The sequence below is a fragment of the Ahaetulla prasina genome, chromosome 4 (genome assembly GCF_028640845.1).
Source record: "Ahaetulla prasina isolate Xishuangbanna chromosome 4, ASM2864084v1, whole genome shotgun sequence".
Classification (NCBI taxonomy): Eukaryota; Metazoa; Chordata; class Lepidosauria; order Squamata; family Colubridae; genus Ahaetulla; species Ahaetulla prasina.
In genome coordinates this window covers 85,626,370-85,651,367 of record NC_080542.1, presented here as the reverse complement: position 1 = coordinate 85,651,367, position 24,998 = coordinate 85,626,370, and the positions used below count along the sequence as shown (strand labels likewise).

General features: G+C 39.3%; 1 protein-coding gene across 1 annotated transcript; it reads left to right on the top strand.

Annotated features, from left to right (window-relative positions):
* The first annotated feature begins 1,758 nt into the window (after positions 1 to 1,758).
* On the top strand, positions 1,759 to 3,605 carry XCR1 (X-C motif chemokine receptor 1). The gene has a single exon (XM_058183956.1). It carries the CDS (start codon positions 1,764 to 1,766, stop codon positions 2,802 to 2,804), a length of 1,041 nt encoding a protein of 346 aa, XP_058039939.1. The 5' UTR covers positions 1,759 to 1,763; the 3' UTR covers positions 2,805 to 3,605.
* The last annotated feature ends 21,393 nt before the right edge of the window (positions 3,606 to 24,998 follow it).

The window sequence follows — 24,998 nt, the reverse complement described above, 5'->3', positions numbered from 1 at the left end:
TATATTTCTGTAGTGGTTTCTGAAGTTTGTAACATAGCCTTTTTTGTTTCTTTTCCAGAGGGATTTTTTTTTTGATTGAAGCTTTTTTATTGATATGGGTAGTTTGTTTTTCTTGGACATGGTAGTCATTCGTGGTACATATAATTTAATGACTCTATTGATTTCAAGTAGGAAGACTCTATAGAGGTCATCAGCGGTTATGCAGGTTGCAAACAGATTTTGCCAGTTCAGAAATGAAAGATCGTTGTTTATAAGGTCGTAATTGGCTTTCTTGAAGTTGTAGTTGGGAGTTCTGTTGTTATGACGATTTAAGTATGGATGTATATTGAGACAAAAATCAATCATGCAGTGGTCACTGTTTGAAAAAGGTTCTTTAATTTGTAGTCCATAAATTGAGTTTGGATTGTTGCAGAAGATGAGGTCAAGGCAGTTGTTGAGTCTTGTATTGTTAGTTACAAGTTGTTCAAGACCTAGGTTTGTAACAGCGTTGTATAGTGTAGTATGGATTGGGTCAGTTGAACATTCATTAGTTGTCCAGTTAATGAGAGGTAGATTTAAGTCACCCAGGAAGATGAGAGGGTATGGGCAAGAGGTAGCCCATGTTAGCATTGAGGTTAGCGTGGGTAATGTCATAGTCGGGGGCTCTGTAGCATAGTAAGAATCGAAGAGTAGTGTCAAGGGATAGGTCGCATACTATAGTTTCAGGAAGAGAGAGTTTATGTGCTACTTGGATATTTTTTAGATTCATATTATATCCTATTCATATTATATCCTACATGACATCTGGCCCACTTTTTCTGCTTGCTCACAGCTGCAAGGGAGCAAGCTGAGCAACGCACCAGTGCCACAGCCATGAGGCAAAGCAGGGACAGGTGCCTCACATGCCCCACACTATCTTATCTCAGAGTCAAGTGCTCTGTTGTGGTTGTGAGTGATTAGAGGTGGGCCAGCGGTCACGTGGATTCCTGCACATGGATGCTGGTACTGCTGCTGCAAGGCAGGTTTCAGGGCATGGATGGCCTGGCTGTGGGGATCCCTGAGGTAAGCTGGTGTGTTTGTAGGGCAGCTCCACCCCCTCTCTCCTCACTTCGTGTCGGCACGAAGGGTGCAGGGTGGGTAGCCAGTTGTGCAGGTGGTTAAGTAGGGGGTATTTTGGGAGTCTTATATTAGGCACTCACACAAAATCCATGTTGTTGTTGTTAGTTGCAAAGTCGTGTCCGACCCATCGCGACCCCATGGACAACATTCCTCCAGGCCTTCCTGTCCTCTACCATACTCTGGAATCCATTTAAACTCATGCCTACTGCTTCAGTGACTCCATCGAGCCACCTCGTTCTCTGTCGTCCCCTTCTTCTTTTGCCCTCAATCTTTCCCAGCATTAGGCTCTTCTCCAGTGAGTCCTTCTTTCTCATTAGGTGGCCAAAGTATTTCAGTTTCATCTTCAGGATCTGACCTTCTAAAGAGCAGTCAGGGTTGATCTCCTCTAGAACTGACTGGTTTGTTCGCCTTGCAGTCCAAGGGACTCGCAGGAGTCTTCTCAAAAATCCTTACTAGGGTTTAATTTAATTTTAATTTAATTTAATTTAATTTTTAATTAAAAAAGGGAAACACAGTATTAGCCATTCAAAGATGAATGGATAGCAGATGATTTAATGATTTCCTTCTTCTTTTCTTTGTTCCGCTATTACCAAGACTTTTTAGCTTGTTTGTTTCAGAAACTCTCCTCACAGTTGCAGAAGTGAGAAAACTTGCAACAAATCCAAATGACTAACCTAACAGATGATAATGAATGGACCTCAAATTCAACATTTTACGATTACATCCCAATAGAAACAAATTATTGTAATATGGATGAGACCTCCAGATTCAGTGCTATATTTACTTGCATCCTTTATTTTCTGATCTTCTTCTTCAGCTTGGTAGGAAATAGCCTTGTTTTGTGGATTGTGATGAAATATGAAAACCTCAAATCTTTAACAAACCTTTTCATCCTGAACCTTTGCATCACTGACTTGACCTTCTCATGCACTCTGCCGTTCTGGATTGTATATCATTATTATGGATGGATTTTTGGTGATTTTCTCTGCAAGGCAGTAAGTGCTATCTTTTCTATCAGCTACTATGGTGGTATCATCTTTCTCACTATCATGACTATTCTGCGGTACCTGGCTGTGGTTGATCCCTTATCAACCATAAGAACACAGACCAAAAAATGTAGCATTCTGGTGAGCATGGCCATTTGGAGTAGCAGCATAATGGTTGCAATACCTGAGATCATTTTTATTGAAGTCATTATTGATGATCATGGCAAACAACACTGTGAGTACGAAGAGGGATTCATCTGGAAAATGATAGAGATGAGCCTGCAAGTAACATTTTTCCTCCTGTCTTTTTTTATTATAGTAGCTTGTTACATTGGGATGCTTAAAATTTTGCTTAGATCATGGTCTCAAAGGAAGTACAGAACTGTGAGACTCATATTTGCTATTGTGGTGGTCTTTTTCCTGAGTTGGGCTCCTTACAATGTATTTAACTTTGTGTATGTTTTGTCTATTCAGCATGTCATCAAGACAGAATGTCAAACTCGCAATTATATTTTTTTTGCTTTTGATATCAGTCGCAAAATAGCCTACTGTCACTGCTACATTAACCCAATCCTGTACGTCTTTGTTGGAGTGAAATTCAGAAGGCACCTAAAACTCCTGTACAAGCAATTGTCTCCTTGTCATGGCAGAATCTCTCCTTCCAGCCCAAGAATGCATTCATTTCATTTCAGTCCATATGATGATGCATCCATATACTGAAGCAAAGATTCCTGGACTGGATGAAATGCAAAGCAGGACAACCAATATGAGAAGCTAACCAGAATAACTGACAAGCTCTTCAGATATGCGAAGTGCATCTAGTCTTCCTGCTTGTTTTCACTGGAGTTTTCTGCCTTTCTAGCAAAACAAGATTTTTTTCCCCAGACAATCAGAAGTTTTCTATTGATTCAGCTTTTTTTCAGATTAGAAATGAAAGATGCATTCTGTTTTATGTAATGCCAATAAATATGTGTGTTTTTAAGATAATGTAATGGTATTTTAATCTTTCCAATATTATAATGATTTACAAATCAGTATACTGTTATGTAGAACTTGACATGCCAAAGTTATAAATGTATGTTGAATGAGAAAAATTATGACTGTCCAAAGGCATGAACTGCATTTTCATCTTAATGGATTTAAGGAAAGCACGATGACATAAGAAATGGGAACACTGAATGAATATAGGATAGTTATAAATAGAAGATAATAAATAGAACTCCCCTCCGCAAATTCCATTAAAATTCAATGAAAGAAATAGATTTGTTTCCAAATGAGAATTTTTTTCTTAAAGCTGTTTAAAATAAAATCGATAAAGAATTAATCACAAATATACTGACATGATGTGCAATTTACTGATTTTTTAATAGGCATATCCACCTGAAAACATTATAATATTTTTAAATCAATATAGTTCTAAATGTCCTCCGTGATCCTATATACATGACCAATGGTCATTGACCATTCTTGAATCCATAATAATTATATATTTTAAATTATGCTTTTTATTATGAATCTCAAAATCTACAATAATTTAATTCTGTCATTAATCATTTCTGTCTTTATGATTTCTGAAATAGTTTCTTTGTTGTATTATCAATAAATAAAATGCTGATTTGCCCATGTACCTAATAAAGTTATTCATAAGCATGGAACTAATTGATGTGATTTTAAAGACTTCCAAATAGCTATTTTGGCAAAAGTATTTCCTCTTGTCACAATTACTGACATTAGCACTCCAACCTAAGTAAGAACGTAGGATTGTATTTCATACTTCAAGACCTAAACAGCAAAACAGTTTATTCTGGGAGGAAGCAAAATTCACAAAAAATAAAGATGTATTTCAATCAAGCTTATTGAAAAACAAAGCACATTAGACAGGGTAATGTGATTATTTTATTTTATTTTGCTACAGTTAAAATATTTCTGTATATAATAATATGCATACACATTATCCAAGCAAAGAATTTTGCATCTTGTTTTCATATTTGCTACTTTTCTTTTGTTAAATCTGTCTGACTCTATTTATTTATTTATTTATTTATTTATTTATTTATTTATTTATTTATTTATTGTCAATCATATATAAGATAACAGGTAAAAGTATAAACATAATTTGTATACATAAAAAGAGTAAGTAAAAAGGAATATTAGGACAGAGACGGTAGGCACACAGGTGCATTTATGCACGCCCCTTACAGACCTCTTAGGAATGGGGTGAGGTCAACAGTAGACAATTTAAGTTTAAAGAAGAAGAAGATGACTCTCCAGTTTCTGCTGTACTGCAAATTATAGGACTTAGAATTATAGTTCAGCAATATCTGAAAGGCCACAGGTTTCCCAGCCTTTAATTAAATGTACATGTAACACTACCCCCGAAAGGACTACTGGAGTCCAAGTTCTCCTGGTCCTTTTGGTATGGCTGCCAGTCCACACTGGTCCCTTGCTCAGGCACCTCTACTGGCCTAGGTCATGTAGTGTCGTGATGGTCAGTTTCCTCTCAGCAGGCAGGTCACCTGGAAGGGTGACAGTCAGTCTTTTCCCAGCAGATGAGTCATGTGATGAGATGGTATTCATATGGCTAGTTGGCCCTTCTTCCTCCTTCTCTCCCTCCCTCTCTTGAATTGCATGCTAGGCTCTCCTTCTACCGCCCCTGCTCCTTCATGGATTCCTTTGCTTGCCCCACAGAAGCCTCTTCTATCCTATCACCCTTCTCTCCCTCAGGCTTGCCCCACAAAAGCCTCATCTATCCTCCCTATTGCCTTCACTCACTCCATTTCCCCCTTAAGCCTCTTTTTTAAGCAAACCTTATGATTTATATTGATATATTGACCATCAATTGTGTTGTAAATGTTGTACCTTGATGAACGTATCTTTTCTTTTATGTACACTGAGAGCATATGCACCAAGACAAATTCCTTGTGTGTCCAATCACACTTGGCCAATAAAAAATTCTATTTTATTCTATTCTATTCTATTCTATTTTCCTATCCTCTCAGGCCTCTTTTTCCCCAGGCATCCCTTCCTATCCTTACCATCCGGCTCCCCCTCCCCCCCAGAAAAAAATGCCTCCTTCTTCATCTTGCATTCCCTCTGTCTCCTCCTTTTCCTGCCAAAACCTCCTTCTCTTATGCCCTTCTTCTCCCCCCACCCCCACCCCAATACATTGTTCATGTCAGTGGCTGGTTTAACACATCTCATAAAAAGAAATCTGAATTTGCTGGATTTACAAGTAATACTGAACTTTAAACCACAGATCTACAAACCATAACAGTTAGGTTTGCACAGCACTAAGGCAAAGACAAATAACTTGATTATGAGATTAATGTCTGAACCCAGCTAGTGTACAAAAATGTGAGCTAATGAAGGATCAAGAGATACTCCTAAATATTACATACAATCTGAAATGCAGCAAATAAAAATATTTTAATATCATCCAATAAGAAGAAGAATATAAATTTCTTTTCAAGAGTAAGAGCTGGATATGGTAATTTAAATGGCTTAGCAGTTCTATAACTTTAATGTCTTATATATGGAATAACAGAAATTTAAAAAGTCACATATCCTTTGGCTAAAATTTCTAATTTATATTCTGATGCCCCAATTATCCTCAACTTAGCTTAACCACTTGTTTTTCTTTTTGCCATGAGTATTGAAATTGAGTACTGAGATTCAAAGATTGAGCTTTGAAAATATAATTTGTTAATTACTTTAATTACTTCTCTTTTTTGTTAAACCAGATCAGACTATCAATGGCTACTAATTTTGATGGATCTTCAGTATTTCTTGTCTTGAGAACTATAGGCAGTTTGCTTTAAATTCTGACTACTAGAGCAGTGGAAATTCTCAGGCACATTTAGTTGACCATTGTGTGAAACAGAGTACTGGATTAACTGGGCCTAATCCAGCAGGGTCTTTTTATTTTCTTATGTGTAGGTTCCACACTTCACTCATAAGGCAGGAGATAGAATTGAAGTTCAATCAACATTTAAATTTTCCAGACTGTGAAATCAGTTGCTACTTTGTCCCAGAATTTTGATTCCTGTAAATCATACTAGTAACTTGTACATTAATCTTTATTCCAAGACACAGGCACTATTTTTGCAAACATCTTTAATTTGAAGACCCAGAATGCAGAGAGTAAAAATGGAGCACATTAGCCAGTTAATACTCTCCATAAACAACTGAATCAACAACTATTGCTGAAAAAAAGATTTATTGTCTTTTGTGGTTAGTGTATCAGGTTAATGCAACACCAGGACTGTGGACCAGACTGGAGAAAAAACCTAAGAAGAAATTAACTGCAAACTATTTTTATTTTAATATTGCCAAGAAAATTGCATGGACATGTTAATGAAATCACCTTTATTAGAAGCATATTTTATTTTTCATAAATGTATGAGCCAATATTATTTCCAAAGTTTCACTAAATTATTTCGTAGCTCCCCCCACAATCACCACATCCTTACATCCTTCTACTGTGAAGAGGTTAATATCTGATAAATTTTGTAACGCCTTGGCCAAATGTATTTTTAACAAGTCTTACAAGGAACAATCTTGTGTTAGCAATCCATAAGGCAGATAACTCAGACCACTGTTAGAGAAACAAAGTATTTCCTTATAATGTTATTTGCCTAGTCAATCATTCAGGTTACCATTATTCTTTCTCTTTTCAAGCCTTTCATAGACTGAAAATATGGATGAGGAAACCATTTTGCATCCACATTCTTGAACTTTTCCCCTAAATCTTCAATGTCTACACTTTTTGCAGATAGAAATTTAAAGGTAGTCCTCAACATATGACCACTGTTGAGCCCAGAATTTTAGTCATAAGTCATTGTGATTGTTAGGCTAGTCACCATGTGACCTAACTCAATTTTAAGCAAGTCACTATAGTTGTTAAGCAAGCTACAGTACATAGTTATTAAATGAATCCAACATATCCAATGAACATTTTTTTTATATTTACTACTGGAAAATGGCAAAAAATGTTGCAAATTGCAGTCATGTTGTTGCAGGGTGCTGTAATCAATTGTAAATGTGACAAGGATGTATGTATATGCCAGTTGTAACTTTGAATGGTTGTTAAGTGAGCAGTCATTAAGCAAGGATTACCTACATCACCTTGTAGACTAGCAAAAAGGGATCATTTCGATGGAGCTGATGTGCCTTGGAAGATGTTTTATCACATTCCTCATCCATGCAAACAGCACACTTTGTGCGCCAATAAGTCTGGTAGGAATACATAATTTTAAGTTCCTCATAATGGTAAATCATAAATTATCCCAGCTCTTCTCTTTTTTTCTTGAAGGGTACAGCAAAAGTATCAGTTCCAAAATGACAAGGCACAGATCATATCACAATGCACTTGTTCAAATTTCTATTACAATATCACAAAAATCATGGATGAGTTTGCATTGTGATGCACTTGTCACTTGCTCCCCTCCATAGATGCTTATAGATACAATCACCATCCTTCCATGTTTTCTGCAATGTTTTTTTTTCTCCTGAAGTCCCAGAGTTTGCTTTCTCTTCAAAGACCTGAACATTGTTTCTGAGTTCTATTTCCTGTCTCTCTTGCTTTCATCTATAAGCAGTACTCAGCTTACAACAATTCCTTTACTGACCGTTCAAATTACAAGGGCATTGAAAAAAGTGACTTAGGACCATTTTTCACATTTATGACCATTGCAGTATCATCATGATCATGGGATCAAAATTCAGATGCTTGGCCACTGATTTATATTTATGATGGTTGCAGTATCCCAGGGTGATGTAATCACCTTTTGTGACCTTCTGACAAGCAAATTCAATAGGGAAGCCAGGTTTACTTAGTAATCTTGTTACTAGCTTATCTTCTTATGGATAGTTATTTTTTCTGTCATCTCATAATGAGGCATCTCTCTTTTTTTATCTAATACACTTTTATTTTCCATTATTAGCTGAAGTGCAGCTACTCATTCTTCTAACCCTCTGACTTTTATTCAGTAATCATTTTAAACCTTCATTTGTTTAAAGGAGGCAAAATATCTTAAGAACCAAAAATATTCATAGGGAGATTAAAAATAAATCGCATGGTTGCAACCATGCACTCAGAGGTCTAACACTTTTTCTATACCTCTATTATGAACTCATTCTGATTCCCCCCAAATTCCATTTATTTTCCCTGAATACCTTTTTTTTTTTTTGAGTGGGGGAGGAGTGAACTGACTTTTTGGGATACTAGTATTTTACTTATAGAGAGTACTCTTGTTCATTCTTCTGCATTAAGATACATTGTAACTAGCAGGGAAGGGGTGTTTGATATCAATATAGTTGGAGAATACCTAGTCAAGGAAGGCTAGCATAGGGCTTTAAAAGGCTCACGGTTATTTTTTCCACTATTTGAGAATAAAAGAAGAGTATATTCCTTATCTAGTATTTATTTAGATACACATAATTCTTTCACATAATCCTTTTTAATAAGATAAAGAAGATTACCAAATTAGGGCACATCCAGTCAGTTGGTTTAGTGCTCTCATCCTCCTATCTGTGAAGCACCAAACACCATCTATAAAGACATGCGATAAGTCCTCAACTTATGACCACAACTGGGACCAGAACTTCCATTGCTAAGCAAGGCAGTTGTTAAGTGAATTATGCCCAATTTTACAATTTTTTTTTGCTGTGATTGTTAAGCAAATTACTGCAATTGTTAAGTCAAACCTGCAGTTGCTAAGTAAATCTGATTTCCTCATTGACTTTGTTTATCAGAAAGTGGCTGGGAAGATCACAAATGGCAATCATGTGCTCTGGGATGCTGCAGCCATCATAAATACATGTCAATTTCCAAGCATCTGAATCTTAAACAGATAACTGTGAGTTGCTACAATTGTAAGTGTGAGGAGTCATAAGTCATGAGTCACTTTATTCAGCACCACTGTAACTTGAATAGTCACTAAACAAATGGTTATCTGTCAAGATCCCTGTAATTTGCTATCTCCCTGTAGCCAAATAAATTTAATAAATAAATTGTTTACTAAGAAGTAAATGGGGTTTATAATCGCAATCTATTTCCATATTCATAGTTACCATTGCATGATCATATATTTTAATTATTTTTATCTCTGCCCTCATTATTTTAGATAATATTTCCGGTGTTACAAATATATAATCTATTCTTGTAAAAAAATTTTGTCTACCAGAAAAATATATATAACTCTTTTGATTACCATGTAATTTTCTCCAAACATATTTCAGTCTATTTCTATAAATAAATTTTCTTAAATCTATATTATTATACTTTATTTCTGCTTTTGATGGGTTGGATGGGTTGGATTTGTCAATTCCGCTATCCATAACCATATTATAATCACCTGCCATTATCACATACCATTTTTTTGACTTCTTCTGTTTCTTTATATACCCTATTATAAAACTCTCTTTGATTTATGTTAGGTCCATACAAGTTTGCTAAGGTAACCTCTTGTCCATAAATCAAGCCTTGAATTATAAGAAATCTTTCCTTCCTATGGCTTTTATCATAAATTCACATCTTTTAATTACAATGATTGCTTCCCCTCTTGCTTTTGATACCAAATGGCTTTTCATATACATCAGCCCAATATAACCTAAGTTCATTCACCCCTTCTTTCTTTTTTTTTTTTTGTTTACATTTATACCCCGCCCTTCTCCGAAGACTCAGGGCGGCTTACAGTGTATAAGGCAATAGTCTCATTCTATTTGTATATTTTTACAAAGTCAACTTATTGCCCCCCCAACAATCTGGGTCCTCATTTTACCTACCTTATAAAGGATGGAAGGCTGAGTCAACCTTGGGCCGGGCTCGAACCTGCAGTAATTGCAGGCTTTGTGTTCTTAATAACAGGCTTTGTGTTCTTAATAACAGGCATTACCAGCCTGCGCTATTCACCGGCCCTAACGGTATAGAAATAGGGTAAAGATGGTTAAGGGAGGTGGAGTGGGCGACCAAAATCTGTGTATGGATGGTTCCCCTTCTGTCCCCTGGAGGCCATGATGTGTTTGATGTGTTTCTTGTAAAAATACAGTATCTATTTTCTTTTTGTTAATTGATTTTTCAGTTCTTGCTTGTCTCTGTTTCCTCCCCCCCAAAGCCATGTAAATTCCATGTAGCTACCTTAAACGATTTCCTCATCTATTCCTCATATTACATAATATACATACAAAGTACATATTACATTACATATTACAAAACTAAAACTACACAGTATACATATTACCCCAAAACGTAAATAATCTCTTACCCATCCTTAAACATATATAATGTTCCCCTTCCCTTCTTCAGGAGATCTTCTTCCTCTCTGTCTCTTAGGGCCTCCAGGGGACAGAAGGGGAACCATCCATACACAGATTTTGGTCGCCCACTCCACCTCCCTTAACCATCTTTACCCTATTTCTATACCCAAACCTATACTTCAACACATATCCCTTAATACAAATATTACAAATATTTATATACTGTGTCTACAGAGAACTTATAATTCCAGTTGCTTCATTCGGCCTCCCTTTCTCCTGTAGATCTTCTTTTGTCTTTTCCATTTCCCTTCTTGCAAATTTCAACATCTTGTTCATTTTCTGGATTTGTTCCATGAACTCTTCTTTATTTATGATTCTGAGCTCCCTTAATTTCTCCACCACCTCCTCCTTTGTTTCAGCTCTATAAAATCTTCCACCATATGGAAATCTAAAAACAACAACAACTGGATAACTTCAGCTATAATTAATATTATTTTTCTTCAGTAGTTGACAAACTTGACGCATCTTTCTCCTTCATTGTAAAGTCTCACTACTTAAATCTGGAAAAGCCTGTATCTGATGAGCCCCCAAACACTATCAGCACCATATTTTGCAATTTATGCATCAATTTCTCTCTCTCTCTCTCTCTCTTTGCATAAGACCAGAATCTTGACACAGAGTCTCTCGGCAATTTTCTTCCCAATTTTTTTGAACCAACTCTATGTATTGCATCAATATCGTATCTTGTAAAGGGGACATCTGGGAAGATCAAGATAGCCCAATCCAATACTTCTTGGATCACCTTTGCTTCATTTTCTTCACATTTCTCTGGATATCCACATATCTATAAATTTGAACGGCGCTGATCGTCCTGTATCTTGATCAAATCCTTTTTCACCTGATGCATCATAGTCATCTGGTTTTTTAATGCCCTATCATGTTCTCCCATCTGGGTCCACACTTCTGTAATATTTTGTGTCATATCCTGATTTTGTTTCACCAAATCTGTTATTCTTATATTCATACTATCCATTTTATCATTTATTTGTTTTAAATCCTCCTTTATATTTTTCTTCATTTCTCTTAACTCTTGTAAGAGAACATCAAATTTATCTGATTGAGTCAGATGCTTTTTCCTCACTTCCATTTCTTTTCCCACTCGAATCAGATGTAACTCTGAAAGCCTAAGGCCTACTTTGGGTCTTTGCCAAACACTTTCCACACTTTTGCTGTGTTTTGACATCTGACTATCCAAACAAAAAAGCTCTTGACCTTTTAAGTGTTTTACAGTCTATAGTCCACAAACTTCACTTCTTTCTTTGTCTTGTCTTTATCAGCTTACCTCCATAAGTGCAACTTAATAAAACTAAATAAATCCAATAGCAAAAGTTAGCTTTATTACACACACCTTATCAAGGCTCTGTCTTAAAAATATTTAGTTCTTTAGTTCTTCCACCTTCTCCAGGCCTTAACACTAACTAAAAGAAGGCCTTCACAGCTATACACTCATAAATCAGCTATTATCTTCTCAGCTGAACTCCTTTAAACTCTTTCCAAGTTCTTTCTCAATATTCAGTCATAAGGCCCTTCCTCTCCCATCAACTTCAAAGGCCTCTCAAGACTCTTAATCAAATGTCCGAGCTCACAGCTAATTTGAAAAATGTCCAAAAATGTCCAATTCCAAGTCAAATACAGTCCAGTCTTCAGGAGAAAGCAAGGGAAATAACTCACGTTTTATAATCTCTTAAATTCCATAATCCTTAGTTGGGTGTTGTATTTTTTAAATTTATTCTCTGTGATGGCCCAGAGGAGACAGATTCAGTGTCTGTTGTCCATTACAGCTAGCTCCATGATTATAAACAGGCAAGTAGATGAAGAATGGATTTGAGAATTTTTAAAAATAAAGTGATTTTAGAAAAAATAGAAAGGGAATTAAAACAAATATGGACTATAAATGAAGAGGGAGGTAGTAATATAGGTGTAATATGAGATGCAATGAAAGCAGTAGTGAGATGTTTAGGGATAAAATATTCTTATAATATAAAAAAACAAAAAGAGAAATATATAAAATGGTTGGAGAAGGAAATTAGGGAACTGGAGAGTAGTAGTAGTAGTAGTAGTAGTAGTAGTAGTAGTAGTAGTAATAATTATTTATTTATTTATTTATTTATTTATTTATTATTTAAATTTGTATACCGCCCTTCTCCCGAAGGACTCAGGGCGGTTCACAGCCAAGTAAAAAATGAAAATACATTATAGATACAATTAAAATACTAGTAAAAAACTTATTTGAATTGGCCACAATTAAAATTTAGAGATAAAACCCATTAAAAACCCATAACTTAAAAAAAACTAACCCAGTCCAGCGCAGATAAATAAGTAAGTTTTGAGCTCGCGGCGAAAGGTTCGGAGGTCCGGAAGTTGACGAAGTCCTGGGGGGAGTTCGTTCCAGAGGGCGGGAGCCCCCACAGAGAAGGCCCTTCCCCTGGGTGTCGCCAGACGACACTGTCGCGCCGACGGCACCCTGAGGAGTCCCTCTCTGTGAGAGCGCAGGTCGGTGAGAGGTATTCGGTAGCAGCAGGCGGTCCCGTAAGTAACCCGGCCCTATGCCATGGGCGCTTTAAAGGCGTTCACCAACACCTTGAAGCGCACCGGAAGGCCACAGGTAGCCAGTGCAGCCTGCGCAGGATAGGTGTCACTTGGGAGCCACGAGGGCTCCTCTATCACCAGCAGCCGCGTTCTGGACTAACTGCAGCCTCCGGATGCCCTTCAAGGGAGCCCCATGTAGAGCATTGCAGTAGTCCAGGCGAGGGCGTCACAAGGCGTGGTGACTGTGCACAAGGCATCCCGGTCTAGAAAGGCGCAACTGGCGCACCAGGCGAACCTGGTGGAAAGCTCTCCTGGAGACGGCCGTCAAATGATCTTCAAAAGACAGCCGTGCATCCAGGAGAACACCCAAATTGCGCACCCTCTCCATCGGGGCCAATGACTCGCTCCCGACAGTCAGCCGCGGACTCAGCTGACTGTACCGGGATGCCGGCATCCACCGCCACTCCGTCTTGGAGGGGTTGGGGTTGGGCCTGTTTCTCCCCATCCAGGCCCGTACGGCTTCCAAACACCGGGACAGCACTTCGATAGCTTCATTGGGGTGGCCCGGTGTGGAAAAGTACAGCTGGGTGTCATCAGCGTACAGCTGGTACCTCACACCGAAGCCACTGATGATCTCACCCAGCGGCTTCATATAGATGTTGAACAGAAGGGGCGAGAGAATCGACCCCTGCGGCACCCCACAAGTGAGGCGCCGCAGGGTCGACCTCTGCCCCCCCGTCAACACTGTCTGCGACCGGTCGGAGAGATAGGAGGAGAACCACCGATAAACGGTGCCTCCCACTCCCAATCCCTCCAACCGGCGCAGCAGGATACCATGGTCGATGGTATCAAAAGCCGCTGAGAGGTCTAATAGGACCAGGGCAGAGGAATAACCCCTATCCCTGGCCCTCCAGAGATCATCCACCAACGCGACCAAAGCCGTCTCAGTGCTGTAACTGGGTCGGAATAATAATAATAATAATAATAATAATAATAATAATAATAATAATAATAATAATAATAATAATAATAATGACAACAACCCCCCACTGGGTGCCGCCTTGACGTGGCAGGGGGCTTAACTGCTCCAATGAAGCTGAGAGCTGTGCTGGTGGTAGTGTAAAGTACCAGCAGGTCCAACCATGCCAGAGAGGTCTAGGCCGAGGAGCAGAACTTAGTGCACCCAACAACCCATGCAATTATTCATGGTAAAACACAACCGAACAAAGCCTATACTGGCTCGGTCGTTGCCGGGGTTAACAAGGACAGCATTGGATATTGGGGAACCTGGGCATCTGTCGACAAGTGGACTACAGGCCATGGGTCCCATAGCTGAGCAACCAGGTCATGGGCCTGTAGAGCTACTGGAAGCAGAACAACCTCAGAAGCGGCAGAGATACCCCATGTCAGAGAACCGTAATGTAATCAAATGCTACTACAAAGCAGAACCAGAAAAACGAGGCTATCAAAAAAGGATGTACAAATTATGGAAACAAGAATACCCAGATTCAAGGATAACTGAATTATGATTAGCTGATCAGTGAAGATTCATCACGCGGAACAAAGTGCTCAGTGAAGTCGAACTGGAAGAAATACGGAAAAATTGTGAAACAGGAACACAGACTGAACAGCAGACTGTTGAAGTAGCAGCAGAAAATACTCCAATAACATCTGGAGCAAGTGAACAGCCTAAATTCGAAGAAAATGCAGATATTTTGCAAGAACAGTATCAGCAAGGGCCTGAAGCCATCATTGAAACACCAGGAGTACTCAATGCTAGGCAGCAAGAACTGAAAGTTAAAATCTTGGCAAATGCTGCAACAAATTCAGAAAGAAGAAGGCTTCCAACATTGAAGAAAACATTGGGCACCATTGGTGACAGATGCGAACTATGCACTTATAGCAGTCCAGATAACATCAATTGAACAAACAAATCAGCTTGCCTACAGTGCAGCAGCTATAGTAACAGAAGAACTGAGGATTCAACAGCCGCAGCCCCCTAGAAAATTGACTGCGAAACCGCAGTGGACTATCAGGTTGGAGTTGAAAATCAAGAGCCTGCGAGCAACTTGAAGAACTGGCAGGAGAAAAAGCTGAAGAATAGTAAGATCAAGAAACATCTGATAAAAAAATATGGGCTCAGCATAAGAAAAATTGACAAAGCATTGGAAATTGTGAAGCAGCAGATAACAGCAACAGCAAAAAAAATTGAAAGATACGAAGCCAGAGTCATCCAGTACAAACAAAATCAATTGTTCCAATCAGACCAAAGTCGGTTCTATCAGAGTCTGAACCAGATAGGGAATATGAAAATTGAAAAACCTGAGAAAACGGCAACTATCCAGTTTTGGAAAGACCTGCGGGAGACTGAGAAAGGTTATAACAAAAATGCTGGGTGGATCAGAGACTTTGAGATGAAATTCTCCAAGAACAAAATGGACCAACTGAAAATAACTACTGAAATGGTAAGCAACAGAATGAAGAAAATCAAGAACTGGACATCGCCTGGCAGAGATCAGTTGCATGGCTTTTGGCTCAAATACCTGACCAGCCTACATAGAAAAATGGCCGAACAATTCAATGAGATGCTGCAGACAGGAAACATCAATGAATGATTAACAGCCGGGAAAATTTATTTGATACAGAAGGACCCAGCAAAAGGGGCAACACCTGCAAATTACAGCCCAATAACGTGTCTGCCAACCATGTTCAAGCTGTTGACCGGCATCATAGCTGATAGGATCCAGGACTACCTAGAAGCAAATAACATCTTGCCAGAAAGGAGCAGAAAGGAAACAAACAAGGAACCAGAGAAACAAAAGATCAGCTCCTGATTGACAAAATGATTCTAGAAAACTGCAAAAGCCGAAAAACAAATCTGCATACAATTTGGATTGACTACAAGAAAGCATTTGATTCACTACCACACAGTTGGATCATCAAGTGCCTGGATGTTTTCGGAATATGCAAGTGCATTGGTAATTTCCTTGCAAATGCGATGAAGCACTGAAAACGGAACTGTTTATTGGAAGTGAAAACTATGGACTGGTCAACATCAAAAGAGGGATTTTCCAGGGTGATTCTTTGTCACCTCTGCTGTTCATCATTGTTATGATCCCCCTGTCAACAATTTTACAGAAAACTAACCTGGGTTATCAAACTGCTAAAAATTCACAGAAAATCTCTCACCTGCTATACATGGATGACCTGAAGCTATACGGAAAATCAGAAATTGAAATCCAGTCACTGACCAATACAGTTTGAGTTTTCAGCACTGACATCAGCATGGAGTTCGGCCTGGACAAATGCGCCACAGTGACACTGAAGGAAGGGAAGATCGTAGAAAGTGATAGAATTGAAACATCCAATGGACAAACCATCAAGGGCAACCAACCTGAAGCCTACAAATACCTGGGCATACTGCAGCTGGACAATATCAAGCATGGGCAAGTGAAAAATGTGGTCAGCAAAGAATATACGCAAAGGGTCAGGAAACTTCTAAAAAGTAAACTGAATGGCAGTAACACCATCAAGGCTATAAACAGCTGGGCCATACCTGTTATCAGATATACTGCTGGAATTGTAAACTGGACATAGGCAGAGCTAGACAGCCTGGATAGGAAAACAAGAAAACTGATGACCATACACTATGCGCTGCATCCACGTAGTGATGTTGACAGGCTATATTTGCCCAGAAACGTAAGCGGCAGAGGACTTTTGCAAGTGAAGCAGACAGTCAAAGAAGAGAAACATGCTCTGGCAGATTATGTGAAAGACAGTGTTGAACCAGCTTTGATGGAGGTCAACAAGAGGAAGCTGCTAAAAGTACAGCAAATCAAGTATCAATATAGGAAAACAGCGATGCAAGCTTGAGCTGACAGCTGGTGTAACAAAGCACTGCATGGACAGTTCCTGAAAAGATCCAAGGAAAAGTAGATAAGGAAAAGACCTGGTTATGGCTGACCAATGGAACATTGAAGAAAGAAACAGAAGGCCTAATTCTTGCTGCCCAAGAACAAGCCATTAGAACAAATGTAATCAAAGCCAGAATAGAAAAATATTCTGATGATCCCAATTGCAGACTCTGCAAAGAAGCAGATGAAACCATCGATCACATACTGAGCTGTTGTAAGACAATAGCTCAGACCTACTACAAACAATGTCACAACACAGTCGCTCAGATGGTCCACTGGAACTTGTGTCACAACTACCATCTGCCTGTGGCAAAGAACTGGTGGGATCATAAGCCTGAAAAAGTGATTGACAATGAGCATGCAAAACTACTGTGGGATTTCCGAATACAGACTGATAAAGTTTTGGAACACAATACCCCAGATATCACGATTGTGGAAAAGAAAAAAGTGTGGATAGTTGACATTGCTATACCTGGTGACACCAGAATCAATGCGAAGCAACTTGAAAAAGTCACCAGATATCAAGATTTGAGAATCGAATTGCAGAGACTCTGGCATAAACCAGTGCAGGTGGTTCCAGTGGTACTCGGCACACTGGGAGCTGTGCCTAAAGACCTAGGCAAGCACTTAAAAACAATTGGTGCTGACAATCAGTTACCCCAGTACCTGGATGAATCTGTCTATCTAGACCCGTCCCAGTCCGGCTTCTGACCCGGGTACAGCACGGAGACAGCTTTGGTCGGTTGGTGGATGACCTCTGGAGGGCCCGGGATAGGGGTTATTCCTCTGCCCTGGTTCTCCTAGATCTCTCGGCGGCTTTTGATACCATCAACCATGGTATCCTGCTGCGACGGTTGGAGTGACTGGGAATGGGAGGCACCGTGTTTCGGTGGTTCTCATCCTATCTCTCCGACCGATCGCAGACGGTGTTGGCAGGGGGGCAGAGATCGACCTCGAGGCGCCTCCTTTGTGGGGTGCCACAGGGGTCGGTTCTCTCGCCTCTCCTGTTCAACATCTACATGAAGCCGCTGGGTGAGGTCATCAGTGGTTTTGGGGTGAGTTACCAACTGTACACGGATGACACCCAGCTGTACATTTCCACCCCTGACCACCCCAATGAAGCTGTCGAAGTGCTGTCTCGGTGTTTGGAGGCTGTACGGGTCTGGATGGGGAGAAACAGGCTCAAACTCAACCCCTCCAAGTCTGAGTGGCTGTGGATGCCGGCATCCCGGTACAGTCAGCTGCAACCGCGGCTGACTGTTGGGGGCGAGTCATTGGCCCCGATGGAGAGGGTGCGCAATCTGGGTGTTCTCCTGGATGGATGGTTGTCTTTTGAAGAACACTTGAAGACACTTGAAGACTGTCTCCAGGAGAGCTTTTTACCAGGTTCGCCTGGTCCGCCAGTTACGCCCCTTTCTAGACCGGAATGCCTTATGCACGGTCACTCACGCCCTCGTCACTTCTCGCCTGGACTACTGCAATGCTCTCTACATGGGGCTCCCCTTGAGGTGCACCCGGAGACTACAGTTGGTTCAGAATGCGGCCGCGCGGGTGATAGAGAGAGCCACTCGTAGCTCCCATATAACACCGATCCTGCGCAGGCTGCACTGGCTACCTGTGGTTTTCCGAGTGCACTTCAAGGTGTTGGTTACCACCTTTAAAGCGCTCCATGGCATAGGACCGGGATATCTTCGGGACCGCCTTCTGTTACCACATGCCTCCCACCGGCCAGTACGCTCCCATAGAGAGGGTCTTCTCAGGGTGCCATCAGCCAAACAGTGTAGGCTGGCGACCCCCAGGGGGAGAGCCTTCTCTGTGGGCGCACCTACCCTCTGGAATGAGCTTCCCCCAGGACTTTGACAACTTCCTGACCTCCGGACCTTTCGCCGCGAGCTGAAGACGTATCTATTCTTTCGAGCAGGACTGGCTTAAATAGGGTTTTTTAAATATGGATTTTATTGGGGTTTATTTTTTATATTTTGTATGGTATTTTAAATTTAGGCTATTTTGAATAAGTTTTTTAAAATGTGTTTTATTGTAATATATTGTATTATTTTATTTGCCTGTTCACCGCCCTGAGTCCTTCGGGAGAAGGGCGGTATAAAAATTAAATTATTATTATTATTAATTATTAAGATCACCATTGGTCAGCTGCAGAAGGCCACCTTACTGGGATCTGCTTGCATAATTTGCCAATATATCACACAGTCCTAAACACTTGGGAAGTGTTCGACTAGTGAACTGTGATATGAAATCCAGCATAGTTATCTCGTTTGCTGTGTATACTGTCATTTTGTGTAAATAAAATAATAATAGAATAATAGAACAGAAGGGACCTTGGAGGTATTCTAGTCCGATCCCCTGCCCAGGTAGGAAACCTTACACCATTTCAGACAAATGGTTATCCAACATTTTCTTAAAAATTTCCAGTGTTGGAGCATTCACAATTTCTGCAGGCAAGTTGTTCCACTGATTAATTGTTCTAACTGTCAGGAAATTACAACAAGTAGAAAGTAAAGAGAATAGGATTTGTTAGAATTATCAGCTAAAAGAAAAGAGTTGCAAAATAGTGAGATAGAACAGGTTCAAAGAAATCTTATATACCTAAACGGGTTTTTATGAAAATAGTAATAAAAATTCTAGAATGCCTGCTAGAGCTACACAAGCTAAAAAGGCAGTAATGATTGGAGTAATAAAAAATGATAAGGAAGAAAAATGTAATATGATGAGAGAAAAATTGTTCATATTTCAGAAATTCTTTGAAATGTTATATAAGGGAAATGACATAAACATGAATGAAAGTCAGGCATATATAGAAAAGAATTTAAATTGTAAAATTCAAGAATATGATAAAGAGATAATGGAATCACAAATAGAAGAAAAGGAAATAATGGAAGTTATTAATAAATTGCAAATAGGTAAGGCAACAGGGTTAGATGGACTAGGCATAGAATATTATAAAAAAATTAAAGGATAATTGGTGCCGAAGATGAAGATAATGTTTAATAAAATAATGGAAGGGGAAAATATTCTAAGTTCCTGGAAGCAATCTCTGATAATACTGATAGTGAAACCAGGTAAAGATCATACAAACCCAGGATCATATAGACCAGTGATGGCTAACCTTTTTGCCATTGTATGCTAGGAGGTGGTGGTGGGGTTACATGCGCACGTGTCCGCACCCATAATTCTATGCTCCCTGCTCCCGCACATGCGTGTGAGACTCCCCCCTGCTCCTGGCATGTGATGGCCTGGTAGGCCCATTTCTCTCTCTCACCTGGCTCCAGAGCCTCTCTATGAGTCTTGGGAGGGTGAAAACTGCTTCCCCCCCCCCCCGGAGGGCCTCCGGAGGCTCATTTACCAACAAGAAATTTTTTGCTGTCCCCAGAGATGCTCTGGAGGCTGGTGAGAGAGAAAAATGGACAATCGGTGGTGGAAATGAAGAAATTCCCCAAGATTGAATTGAAAGAATGGATTAGTAAACTAAAAGAAAATTATATATATAAATGGGAAGACTAGAAGAACAAGATAAAGAATATAACATAATTAAAGAACATTTTAGCAGATATTACATTAAATTGGTTGAATTTAATACAATTAGAGAAATGGATAAAAATGGAAGAAAGATTCAAGGAGAAAGATAGACAGTTAACAAAATTTGAAATGATTATAAAAGAATGTGAGGTGAATGAAGAATATATAGGTAAAGGAAGAATTGGGTAAATATATAGTATATACATATTATATATATATATATATATATATATATATATATATATATATATATATATATATATATATATATATATATATATATATATATATATAGGTCTTTGGTTGTTTGGGTTTTCTCCGTGTAAAATTGGAAGTGTCTTGGCAACGTTTGACGAAGTCTCATTCGTCATCTTCAGGCTTCAGCTTCGTGCTTCTGGGAGCAATGTGTGATCGCAGCTGTTTCTTCCTTTTAACTGCTAGTGGGGGTTTGAACTGATTGGGTGGGAGCTTGGCTGTGCTCTGATTGGCTGGGGGTTTTTCTGTGCTCTGATTGGCTGGGGGTGTGTCCTGTGTTGGTGGGGGCTTGGTTGTGCTCAGTCTAGTCTGTGCTGCAGGGGGATTTGAGCTGGTGAGCTGCATAGCTGTTGTTTGGCTTTGTGGTCGTGCTACATCTTCATAGTGGGTGTCAGTCTGCTGCATGAATGGACCTATATACAAACACCCGTGAAAACCTCAGAAAACAAATATATATATATATATATATATATATATATATATATATATATATATATATATATATATATATATATATATATATTTGTTTTCTGAGGTTTTCACGGTGTTTGTATATAGGTCTTTGGTTGTTCGGGTTTTCTCCGTGTAAAATTGGAAGTGTCTTGGCAACGTTTGACGAAGTCTCATTCGTCATCTTCAGGCTTCAGCTTCGTGCTTCTGGGAGCAATGTGTGATCTCAGCTGTTTCTTCCTTTTAACTGCTAGTGGGGGTTTGAACTGATTGGGTGGGAGCTTGGCTGTGCTCTGATTGGATGGGGGTTTTTCTGTGCTCTGATTGGCTGGGGGTGTGTCCTGTGTTGGTGGGGGCTTGGTTGTGCTCAGTCTAATCTGTGCTGCAGGGGGATTTGAGCTGGTGAGCTGCACTGCTGCTGTTTGGCTTCGTGTTCGTGGTCGTGCTACATCTTCGTAGTGGGTGTCAGTCTGCTGCATGTATGGATTGGAGGGGTTTGAAGTGGCTAACGTTGCAGCTGCGGTCTGGCTTCTGGTCCTTGGTCGTGCTTCCTGATCAGTGTGGGTTTGGGTGTGCTTTCTGGGTGGATGTGACAGACACTCATCTCTAGAACAAAATGCTTAGCTGACGAACAACACCTAAAAACCGAACTACACACTCTCACAAACGTACTAACATCCAATGGATTCCAGAGAAATAAGATTACCAAACTAATCCAAAAAGAACCCCCCACTAAAACCCAAGACAGAGAGCAAGAAAATGGCACAGCCCTCCTCCCATATATAAAAGGCACCACAGACAGAATCAGCAAGATCCTCCACAAACATAACATCAAGACAGCATTCTGCACAAACCAAAAAATATCCACCATCCTAAGAAACCCCAAAGACAAAATTGAGTTAGAAAATCAAGGAGTATATGAAATCCCATGCACCGCCTGCCCCACCACATACATTGGACAAACCAACAGAAGAATAAGTGCACGCATTGAAGAACACAAGAACTCATTCAAAAAAGAGGAACCAACTTCTTCCCTGGTCCAACACTTTAAAGTCACAGGACACGATATTGACTTTAAAAAGACCAGAACTATCGCCAAAACTGAACACTTTAACAACAGAATAATCAGAGAAGCCATCGAGATAGAAAAACGCCCACACAGCATGAACAAACGAGATGATACCTCCGCCTACCAGCCATTTGAAACCTGCCCTTATTGACAAACGTGTCCCTAACACGAGGAATGACACCAGACCCACACTCACGAGGTCCACACAGGATGTCACCACCACATCCACCCAGAAAGCACCCAAACCCACACTGATCAGGAAGCATGACCAAGGACCAGAAGCCAGACCGCAGCTGCAACATTAGCCACTTCAAACCCCTCCAATCCATACATGCAGCAGACTGACACCCACTACGAAGATGTAGCACGACCACGAACACGAAGCCAAACAGCAGCAGTGCAGCTCACCAGCTCAAATCCCCCTGCAGCACAGATTAGACTGAGCACAACCAAGCCCCACCAACACAGGACACACCCCAGCCAATCAGAGCACAGAAAACCCCCATCCAATCAGAGCACAGCCAAGCTCCCACCCAATCAGTTCAAACCCCACTAGCAGTTAAAAGGAAGAAACAGCTGCGATCACACATTGCTCCCAGAAGCACGGTTGAAGCCTGAAGATGACGAATGAGACTTGAAACGTCGCCAAGACACTTCCAATTTTACACGGGAGAAAACCCGAACAACCAAAGACATATATATATATAGACATATATATATATATATATATATATATATATATATATATATATATATAAATATATATATATATATATATATATATATATATAATATTAACTGAATTAGAAGAGCAGGCAAAACGTTTAATTAATTAATTAATTAATTTATTAATCATACTTTTATACCACACCATCTCCCGTAGGACTCAGGGCGGTTCACAGGCATATTAAAATAAGACAATATAAATATAATATAAAATTAATTTGGGAATCAGATTTAGGAGAAATAAATGACAACGATTGGAAAAATATTTGGAATAGAAGAATATATAAGAATATGTCAGTTAGAAGGGGGAGGGGAGGGGGGAGGTGGAGAAAGGGGGGGAAAGTTTTGTAAAACTTTTTAAATAAAAAAAACAAGAAAAAAGAAAAAAGAAAAAAGAAAAAAGAATATGTCAGTTAGAGTTAAGAAAAATGGATATAAAGTGATATGGAGGTGCTACTTAAATTGAATCAAATAGATGGTAAATCTACAAATATTTGTTGGAGGTGCATGAAAGAGGTCGGAACATATGTGGTGGGATTGTGGGATTGTGGGATTGTGGTGGGATTGTGACAGTGCACAAAAAATATGGGACATGGTGTTTAGAGAAATTAAAGCACTTTTGAATGTAAATTTAGACATGTCACCGAGAATGGCAGCTAGATTAAAAGGTAAAGGTAAAGGTTCCCCTCGCACATACGTGCTAGTCATTGCCGACTCTAGGGGGCGGTGCTCATCTCCTTTCAAAGCCGAAGAGCCAGTGTTGTCCGAAGACGTCTCCGTGGTCATGTGGCCGGTATGACTTAATACCAAAGGCGCACGGTATGCTATTACCTTCCCACCAAAGGTGGTCCCTATTTTTTCTACTTGCATTTTTACGTGCTTTCGAAACTGCTAGGTTGGCAGAAGCTGGGACAAGTAACGGGAGCTCACCCCGTTACACGGCTGTACTAGGGATTCGAACCGCTGAGCTGCCGACCTTTCGATCGACAAACTCAATGTCCTAGCCCCTGAGCCACCACATCCCTAATGGCAGCTAGATTAGTGATGGCTAAATATTGGGGACGAAATTGAAATATTCAAAGAAATGAATGGTATAATGAAATTTGGAGTATGGCAACAAATGATAAATTAACAACAGAAATTAAATTTAAAAAGGGATGATTAAAGCAAACAATTTTAATGAAATATGGGGGGATTTTATAAAATCAGTGTTGGTGGAAGGCAAAGGGAATAAACCTACTCAAGAATATTTATTGTTTTGGAGGGGATAAGGGCACAATTAGAATATATTGTATATCTTTTAGCTATTATTGAAGAAGAAATATAAGTGGGGGGGGGGAATGATCTCTGGGGATGGGGGTATTTGTATTCTTTTTCTTTTCTTTTCCTTTCCTTTTTCTTGTATTTAGATGTATATGTGTATGTTTGCATTGTTTGCATTACTTGTATTTAAAATAAATAAAATTTATTATAAAAAAAGAAGTAAATGGGTTAAAAAAAGAGAGGAATTTCTTGCCTTGGAAAACATCCATCAATTGCTCTCCCTAATGAGGGGTGATTCTAGGAAAATAGTAAGTTAGATCACTAAAGTGGTGGGTCTACTCATCTGCTAGAACCTGATCCATGGAGAGTAGAACATGCAGTAATCACTTTCCATTCTTTTTTTTTAATTAGGAAGTATATAACCAACATGTAGGTTGCTTGCAACACTTGAATCACATGAAGATGAAGGAATGAAGGTACAATTATAAAATGATACAACAACAAAAGGTATGTATTTATTATTGATTGATTGATTGATTGATTATATGCCATCAAATCTGCTTTTAAAATCATATTTTGCTTTCATATTATTGGCATAGTGTAAAACAATACTAACATAAGTATTAAGAGGCAAATAGCCATAAAAGCATAGTATTAAAAAGGAAAAACAACAAAAACATATAATACATACACAAAATTTTACTAGAACAGAAAAAAAGGAGAAGTTTATTTTAAAAAAGAGAATAGAGTAATGTTAAATGACTCTGACCAGCAAAAAATGAAAGAAAAGACAGGAAGTGTTTATGGGGATTTTATTTTTATTTTAAAGTTGAAAATAGTTGAAAAAAAAACAAGGAT